A 10,000-nucleotide genomic window follows, 5' to 3' on the forward strand; every position below is an offset into this window, starting at 1 on the left:
TATCCCATTTTATTGTGTTAGTTAGCTGAATTTGAGTTATTATTGCTTAAATCAAAACAAACCAACTGTAGTTTGATATTAATAAAAAAACGGAGTTATCTCATTTTGGAACCAAACTCTTCATAAAGTTTGACATAAATATTGTGTACACATCTCAGAATTGTACTCAATTATTGAGACATATTAATCATATAAAGAGTTAATTGAGTCAGACATTAATCAAATATCAACATATTATTATTTGAGACCTAAATGTTATAAATCAAATCTCATTGAGAACATTTTATAAACAATAGCCTAACAATTCTCTGTTTTACCTCGATTGTTTATTTCTATTTTAAACTTTCACATAGTAAATAAAATGGTAACCATGACATACAGGATTTACATGAAATATGTTGTTTTTAATATAAAGTATTAAATATAAATGAAATATTTGTCTGTAAGGTTTTTAAGAATAAGAAGCATTTCTCATGATGTTGACATGTAATTGCATTGTGAAGTTAATATGTAGTGTTTGTTCCGTCAAGCTCTATCAACATGAACACAAATAACTCCTTCTCAGTGTTATTTATCTGTGAATTATGAGACAGTCTGACTCCAGTAAGTGTAGCTCACATTCAGAGAAGTGAAAAGAGCGTTTGTTGAGCTCATGACTGTATATTCTTAAGAGGAGAAATGGGTGTGCACTTCAATACAGAGGAAAACAGCTGGTTAAACAAACATTGTGTGCGCTGTGTGTGTGTGTGTGTGTGTAACTCAGTGTATAAATGAATAATGCATACCTTTATTTAACACATGAATGAAGTCCTCTGTCAAGAGTTTGCCATCTATCGGTTTGGAGAGAGAAATTTCAGCAGCACATCTTCAGGTTCTCTCAAAGATGAAACCACACCAGGGTTGAAAGTGATGTGTGTTGTTTGGGGGTCTCACAGCTGCTGATCTTAAGATCATGTTGACGGATTTTCCACAGATACATTCATTGGAAGGTGATGACCGCAGCTGAACTTTGACCTTTTTCCTCACATGGCTGACAGAACACGTTAAACCAGGAGATTTTCCATCTGACCTTTCATTCCAGATCAGTGTAGGTGTGTGATGAGGCCACGCATTTCACATCGTCTCCTTCTGGTTAACGTCTCACTACAGTAGAGAATCATGTAAACATCGAGGAGCTCAGGAAAACAAACGGAACGATCGCTGTCTTTTGTTTAGATGAAACAGGAATATTTGTCTGATCTATGAATTGTAAGTTATATTAATGATTATGGACAAATCTGGAGATTTACTGGAGTTAACTGGATGATCCCTGATGTGACCTGACAGGGTCTTCAGTGGTTTAAAGGTTCTTTTGTAAAGCGTTCAGGTCTGTAAATCCTTGTTGGTTGTATCTGGATCATTGTTGTGTAGTCGAGGATGTGTTGGCTGTTATTGTAGAAAGGTCCGATGGTCCTGTATGAAATAACAATCCAAACACATGATGAAATTGTACTGTTGAACACACTACAGCTCGAAAAAAATGTTGACTGAGTACATCAGATCAGATATGTATGAGGTCTGTGTGTCTTGTGTATGGCGATCATGGCTGTACGTTACCTTTTTTTGCACATAGCACCGGTGCTACAGAGGTTTAAAGTTTTGTAGGGCGGGTCAAAGTATGTGTCTGTTATCATCTTTAATAAAACACAAGTGCAGGTCATCACACAAATAGACAGGTAACTGAAAAAGGACATTAATGTTATACAAATGGATAAATTGGGGCCATATCATTCTTCGTTTTTACCAAATTAGTTTTTTCCTTCATTACAATAGTAAATACATTTGTCCATAAAAATACTGTGTAGGTCGGAGCCGATAGCGTAGTGGGCAGTGCTCCGACATGTAGTGCGGTTGCACATCGGGCGACCCCCTTCTCTGTCCCACTTCGCTTCCTGTCCTCTCTATCACTAAAACTGTACAATTAAAGGCAAAACGCCAAAAACAAATCATAAAAAACATTTGTGTTCTATAGTATATTTGAACCTTACTATAGTAAATATTAGAGTATTCTATAGTGTTAACTACAGTCAGTTTGTCAATTTAAAAGTTAACTCTTTTATCATATGGTTCATATAAAGCGGACTTTTATTTTGGCAGGTTGTCGCAAAGACGCTTGAGTTTCAGTGTGTTTTACGGTAGCTTCACTTAAACAATGAAACGCTTGTAAAATGAACTCTGTGGATGAAGCTCATGTCCTCGTATAATAAGATACAGACAAATCCACGACTGTCACGCTTTTAACATATTAAAATGTGCGGCTCGTTCACTCATAGACACGCAGAACAAGCAGAGGACATGTTTAAATAATAGAATTACGCTTTTCGCGCAGATCACAGGGCTCTAGATCACTGGACTCCTCTGGAAAAAAAGTTTTAGTTGCAAAAAGTAGATAAAAAAGAATACAAATAGTGGTGCGCCATTAGTTAACCTCACACAGGAACGAGCACAACGACAAACACACTTCACACAAACAAGCAGCTCTGTCTAGTGCACAGGGTCAAACTATGGAGCACGCGTCCTACACTATTTAAAGTATTTGTACCACAGACCGATTTTTTGTTGTTACATATGTTATGTGTAGATCGTAATGAATAATGTGTGAATGAAAGTGAATTTGGGAGAGTTGTCGAGGTGGTGGTATGTGGATCGGCGGAAGGTCGTAGCTTAGGCACTGAGGGTTCTTTGTGTGTGTTAAGGTGGCGCGAGGGTGACGTCACAACCCACAGAGCTCTAATGAGATTCTGGGCGGGGGGCTCGCTGTGAGGCCGCTCCGTGTAGCACTGCAGGAAAACATTCTTACTCAATGAAGGGTTTATTTGCAGAACGGAATTCTGTATTAAATAAACAGCCGTGCCCGAGAGCAACAGGCCCACTCCGTACAGAGCATTTTTAAGGTGGATAAATAGGCCCTTGTTGTGTAATTTCAGAAGTGATGACTATTTTTAAACTGGGTTTTAAAAACACTCCAGCATCTGACGTGTCGGCGTCACGCTATGGGTTGAGCTGGTTTTACGCTGGCTGTGATGCTGAAATGAATAAAGAGGAATGGTTTACTTCAACACGTGTCTCTTGTGTCAAACACACGGTTCACTGTCTCTGTTATTGAGCGATTGGGTTCAATCAAGTGTGCGAGATGAAAGAGACATTAATACATTTTTGTCACACCGCCGACTAAATGTTTTTTTTGTAAACAAATGTACTATAGTAAACTGTAGTAGAACACCAAGATACTACAGTACTTTTAAATGATATATTGTTAGAATACTACTGCACTCTAAAAAACAACACAATCTGTCCTCAAGAGAATACATCTCTGTGTTTAGTTACTGGCACATGTTGTGTTACTAGAACTATTTATTTATCAATCAACCAACACAAAATGATTCATGTGTTGAAAAGTATGTCTTAAACTTCCATTACACAAAAAGTGTGTTGTGTGTATTACTTAGAACATCCAATGTGTATTTACTATAGTTTAACAATTAACTATACACAATAATAATTAAGTGTAGTCATTATCTTTATTATACACTTTACTATATTAAAACCACAGTATTTTTTCATGTGGGTTTAAACAGAAGTATTAACACACATCACCTTTAAGAATGATCCAGAAGTTGGTCTGCGGTCCATTCCTTACGATACGTGTGGTTAAGGTCGTGCAGTTTCACTCAAAGACTCTTTATGTGTTGAGCACACAGACCTCTCTCATGATGGAACAACAAAAATGAACAGAATTTATGTTCAATGTAATTCAAACTCAATGTGTTTAAAATGATGTACACTCATAAACTCAGATAAAGACAAAATAACAGCATTTGCTTTCAAAAATGTAAATGAACATCCGTTGCTCAGTTAAACAACATATCACACTTTACTTTACAATGTGTAACATTTCTTAAGACTTGTGTTTCACTTCCACCGTTTCTATAGACGGTTTCATCGAACACGAAATTTAGATTTTTACATAATCTGAGAGCTGAATAAATAAGATTTCTATTGAGGTATGAGTTGTTAGAATAAGACAATATCTGACTGAGATACAACCGTTTAAAACTCATGAATCTGAGAGTGCAAAAAAATCTAAATATTGAGAAAATCGCCTTTGAAGTTCTGAATCAGAGGCGCTGTGACAGGACATCCACTCACAAAAATAAAGTTTTGATATATTTAAGGTAGGAAATGTTCAAATACCTTCATGGAACATGATTATTACTATATATCCTAATGATTTTGCGCAAACCGTATTGTACACTGACTTCACAGCGGTTGAGTTTGGTATCGCAGTCTTAATTCAAAATAACGGAGAGACGAGTTTAACCAAGTAACGCTTCTCTCGGTTTCTTTTGCTGGTTATGAGAAATAATCTACAGACGCTCTATTGTTTGTGAATGTGTCCACGAATGCAGTAACGTTTGTTTAAGTTGTCGCTTTGAATCCGTCTATAAATGAAGATATTATAACAGTTTTGTGCAGTATTCAGTAAGTTAGAATGCATTGCCACTCATCACACATCTAGTTCTATATTTGAATCAGTCTTTGTATTGTTCAGAACAGAGTCTCTTGTTCACGCTGAATGGCAGATCTGTTTTCTGACCTTTGCATATTGTTGCTCCAAAGGGTCAGATGTGAAACACATGCGGTAAACATTTTTTGTGTGTGAAAAGCGCAGTTTTTTCATCACAGCAATGCCACATTTACTCGAGATTCTTTCCTTATAATAACAGACTGTAAATTCTGCACTTTACTATGTTAACACTGACATTCTTTGAGCATTAAAGTCCTTATAGAATACATTCATGTAGCAGTGTTTATGTTAGCAGATCTCAGATCAGTTCTCGGTGATGTAAACGGTAAAATATGACTTTCTGAGTGCTCATGTTAAACACAAACACAGAAAGGCCTTTAATAAGCTGGGCAGTAAATAAAAGACTTCATCTATCTGTCATCAGTCTGATGTTTCATGTGTTCTTCAAACAGATCGTCTTGTTTGAAGAGAAGAAGCTCTTCTCTCTCTCTCTCTGACGGATGTGATGTGAATACAATCATTAAACATGAGTCACAGGTTTCCCCTCATCTGTCCTGTACACACCTGAGAAACATCACCGTCATCTGTAGAGCTTTAACCACCTCCAGCGCTTCTCGTGCCCTAAGCCCTTCGAATGGTTCACCCGCCGGAGTGAGAGCTTTGAAGGGTTAAAGGGTGTAGGGAACTAAACAACTGTTACTTGAAGTACCCTTCTGCGTCATCATCCTGCGCCCATAAGGAGGCTGCGACGCCACGTAAACAATCATGGGAGCCCGAAGTGACCATCAGTTGTACCCTTCGAAATCCTTTGTTTTGAAGGGCCCTTAGAAGTGGCCTGTTATGAGCACTTGGGTTTGAATGACCCTTCAGTACGGTGGCCATGATTGTTGTCACTCTGAAGGACCCTTTTGAGGGCGATATATCCCAGTTGGATCAATCATCATCAGCACAACATCACAAATCCATTTAAAGCTGTAATCCTCACTTGTGCCTCTCTGTCTCCATCTCTGTTTGAAAGATCAAATTGCAGGTTACAGGTTAAGGCATCACACGGACATTTCCCACAAAATCATACCCTACAACACAACTTATCCTATCACTATTATAAACTCTTTTACCAGGTTTTAACTTTTTATGTACGTGCTCAATAATCGATTGTTAAAAAAAAATACAGCTTTAATACAAATTACTACTAATTAATAAAAAAAACTACTATTCATATAGTGTATGAAGATCTACATACTGTGAGTTTGCTGAGTCCGTTCTCTTCAGCTAGACGACAACACATCTGTACATGATCACACACACTATAAAAAACATCACAAGTGTTGGGGACGACTCTTGTAAATAACCAACAGATACGTGATGATAGATTATTGAATAGGAAACTTAAATATATTACAATTCTCTATTGTGACAGGGTCAAAGAGCGTAACACAACATCAGTGTGAAGGAAATGTTACCGTGAATGTTGTGTAGTCAAACAGTGCGTCTGCTGACAGCTTTTCTGTTGTGATGAAAGACTGTTTTGCAATTGATCGTAAATTAATCGTAATCGTCAATTTGGCCTTCAACAATTACAAAGACAAAGTAATCCAGATAAAAAGATTATTTTGCCTTATTCCATTTTGCATGAATCATCTCTTATGTTGTGTTATAAATCCACAGCGCACCCCTTTCCTTTACAGCAGTTCAGCTGTGCTCCTTCTTTGCATTTTTCTCAGTTGAATTCACAGTTTAAATCCCAAGTTTTTATTTTTCTATGTTGTTTCGAAAGTGAGTGAGTAATCATGTTAAATAACCAGCATCACAATATTGAGCAAAATAAGCGTGATTATGACTTGTGTCATACTCGAGCAGGCCTAGTTTAGGGAACAGTGTTGTTTATGTATAAATCTGTATGATTTACAGGAGGAAAGTTCATTTGAGTCAAAGCATTTTTAAAAGACATTCACTGTCATTGGCCTAAAAGCACATTTAACTAAACAATGTCTGAAAAGTGAAAGGTTTTGGTTTGCACAAAAGATTTCCAAACGATGAAGGGAAAGTTCTGCACATCTGGTACAATCTGTGCTGGAGTTCAACGGTCTTGTTTAAATGGGACGTGTCCCAGACTTGAAGAGATGATGCCATGCCGACCGCTCACACTTCACTGAACCTGTGACCATCACTTCATCTGATCAAACACTGCAGTGAAATCATCTTCATTTGGTTTAACGTCACGGCGGTAACATTAAAAACTAAAGAGGAATAAGATAATGCAGCATTCGGTGTTTAAAGTCACACCTCTAACGTGGAAGAGTTTTAAGGCCTCTTTTTCTAAGACAATCATTCTCATGTTGTTTAGGACTGTATTTCTTCTGATGATGATTATGATGAGGTGTTGTTCTGGTGTGTTTTTGTGTTGTTTTCCCTGTGTTTGACCTCACAGGGAACAATAAGAAAGGGTTTGGTGACAATACTGTTCTCTGTCAACACTGCTGTTAGTCTGAATAAGAGTTAACCGTCTGTGTTTGGTTTGCAGTCACCCTGAAAACACTGTTGGGTGTGGACAGACTCTTTCAGCTCGGACAAGTAAAGTGGACTCGTGGGGGAATTAAACACAGTAAATCCACTCTGGACTCATCGTTTTATGGGTGCAGAATGAGTTTGTTCGTTTTCTGTTCGTTTTTTTTTGCAATGCATTTCCTTTCTGCGAAAACAGGAAAAAATGTTTAAAAGATTTAGTTTTTCAATGTATACAAACCAAACGTCGAGTTGAACTGAACCTGTGATTTATTTAACCCAACGACTGGGTTTGTCTACACTATATTTAAAACAACAAACAATAAGGTTTTTTCAGTTCACAAACAAGGACAAATTCCTTAATAGCTGTTGTACAGTGCTTTATACAAACCCTCTGCTAAATATCACATGCAAATACAAATACAAATATTCTGACAAAAATGATATTATTGTGATATTGATCAAAAATATAAATAGATAAATCATTCTTTCACTCAAATTCACTTTAAAGTTTTGTGTGTGTGACACTTCTAGTGTAAACTACATAATTCCATATTTTACTCTAGGTGCAAACATAATGATGAACTAGTTCTATACATGTTTAATATGAGTTGAGTTTATTGTGTACTGTACTGTGGTGAGAGAGAGAGAGAGAGAGAGAGAGGGCACTGCATGTGTTATCAGAGGTGGGATCCTGTATGCGTAATGAGTGTTTGCAGGCTTTGGGGGGTGATGGGGGGGTTTGGTTACTCTGCAGAGCACTTGTGCTGACTGCAGTAGAGAGGAAGTACCTCAGTGCGTCAGCACTCTCAAATAAATGAAGAATCTCTGATCAATCCCAGCGACTGCAGACACACACACACTCTCATCATCTCCAGATCTCACGTGTCCACTGCTCTGTAAGATGGTAAGTGCTTTCTGAATTCTGTGCCGTTCTGCTGAATCGTTCTTAAGAAGTCATCCTGCAAAGTTTGTGCTAGTTTGTGATGTAGTCTCTTACGGTGAAGGGTACGGGATGGGACGCAGGTCTGCGGCGCTGATGCTAAAGACTGCAGATGTTTTATTTAAGATGCATGTAAAAGTTTAAAGGTCTTGTTGTCATTTTCCACTTATGTGTGAAATAACATTGCTGGGTGAAAAGGACACAGTGTTCGTGTACAGTATGTGTGTGTGTGTGTGTGTGTGTGTGACAGCACTGCACAATGCAGGGCATCTGATGACTGTTACACAAAATCTGTTACTGCATTAAAGAGACAGTCATTTAAATTCTGTCATTATTTATTCATCTTCACGTGGTTGTAAATTGGACTCTTTCTTCAGTGGAGCACAAAAGAAGATATTTTGAGAAATGTTTTAGTGGTTTTGTGTTCGTACAATGGAGGTCAAAGGAGTTCAGAGTTGTTTGATGATCGACATTTTGCAAAATATATTCTTTTGTGTTCTGAAGTAGAAAGAAACTCACACAGGATTGAAAAGATGATAGAATCCTTTTTAGTGAACTGTCTCTTTAAGAATGACATGACATAAATAAAGTCAAATACACACATTCTGTCTCACTTCCCCCGTCTCTCTCTGTGCGTGTGTGTGTAGTGAAGTGACCACCCCAACCCCCCCGGTGCTATGAACAAGATGATGTTTCTGTTGAGCCTCTTCCTCCTCTCTGTGAGCCACGCAGACAAGTTTGAGGATGTGTACAGTGACCTGGAACACTACAGGACCATTTACATCTCAGGTAAAATGTGTTTGATCATGAGAGAGAGAGAGAGAGAGAGAGAGAGAGAGGGGGGCTGTACTGCTCCTCCCCAAAATGTTTAGTTCCCCTCCAGCTCTAGAGAGTCATTATCTCATGAGGTGTCGGCTCTTCTGGCTCACGTCACAGGACACAGTTTAGATAAGCCGAGGCGTTCTATATTTACTCTGATGTCTGATGACTGTCATCTCTCACAATCATATAAATGTAAAAAAGATCTATTAATAACAATTAAAACTTCACACATAACCAGATCAGATACTGCTTCAGACCACTAAACAAATCTTAAATCCTTCATTTAAATAAAGTTCATTAAAACCAGTTTTACTCTTATAAATAAAGGCGTTCCTTGCAGCGATGCCACAGATGAGTCATTTTTGCTCCTTAAACCTTTTTGTAAATGTTTTTAAACTTGTTTCTCATCTTTATTTTATATTTTTCACTACAGAGAAACTTGTTTAATGTTCTTCATGGAACCTTATGGCCCACTTCTGAAAGCTTGATTTCTGAGAGTGTACTAGAGTAGATTTCTTGCACATGCGAGTAAACATGATGTTTGTTTAACCTCAGAGCGCTGACACGTCAGTCACATCCTAAATGCTTCCCGTCACTTCAGAGCTGTAATGAAAACCAGATGAGTTTAACCCGCTGTAGAAGACAACAACAACAAAACATTCTGAAGATGTCCACTCACTTTCATTTCTATTTCATCATTTACTGTTAATCTTGACGGCTGTAAATCTAGATTTAACTTTCTCTGGTGCCACCATAAACCTAAGCAACATCTTTACAGAACACATCGGGAAATATATCAAATATTGTTCAGCACAGAAGGGCAGCCGTCAGGTTTATGTGTGTCTTTCATGAAGGTTTAAAACTGGAGAACAGTTCTTCTGTTAACATGAAGGGGATTTTCATCGCTCCAAAATCTGGCAAACACAATTTGTGTATTCACAAAACCAAAACGGCCTGAAGCCAAAGTGAGATTAGATTTACGCTGCCTTGCTTACAAAACCCCTCCAGTAATGGACGCTTACCAATACAGTCAATACATCACGCTTTCAGAAAGAAAACGACCCATTTAAAGAGCCAAATAGAATAAATATCACTTATAACACACATCAAAACTTTCCAGAATTAAATCTCCTTCATTGTTAAGCTGTTCTGACATGAATCTG

At 37.8% G+C, this 10,000-nt stretch overlaps 1 protein-coding gene across 2 annotated transcripts in view; it reads left to right on the top strand.

Moving 5' to 3' along the window:
* hapln1b (hyaluronan and proteoglycan link protein 1b) overlaps positions 1-10,000 on the top strand; it is a 14,359-nt gene that overhangs the window by 344 nt on the left and 4,015 nt on the right. Inside the window, exons 1-2 of one of the 2 annotated variants that reach the window (XM_056736292.1) lie at positions 7,808-7,979; positions 8,663-8,804. In XM_056736292.1, the coding sequence (XP_056592270.1) occupies positions 8,693-8,804 (112 nt within the window). In that variant the 5' untranslated portion in view covers positions 7,808-7,979; positions 8,663-8,692. Of the gene's footprint in view, positions 1-7,807; positions 7,980-8,662; positions 8,805-10,000 lie in introns of those variants that run through there. The other variant, XM_056736294.1, reaches the window with a different exon arrangement.

This window comes from Triplophysa dalaica, chromosome 22 (assembly GCF_015846415.1).
Source record: "Triplophysa dalaica isolate WHDGS20190420 chromosome 22, ASM1584641v1, whole genome shotgun sequence".
In the NCBI taxonomy this organism is placed as follows: domain Eukaryota; kingdom Metazoa; phylum Chordata; class Actinopteri; order Cypriniformes; family Nemacheilidae; genus Triplophysa; species Triplophysa dalaica.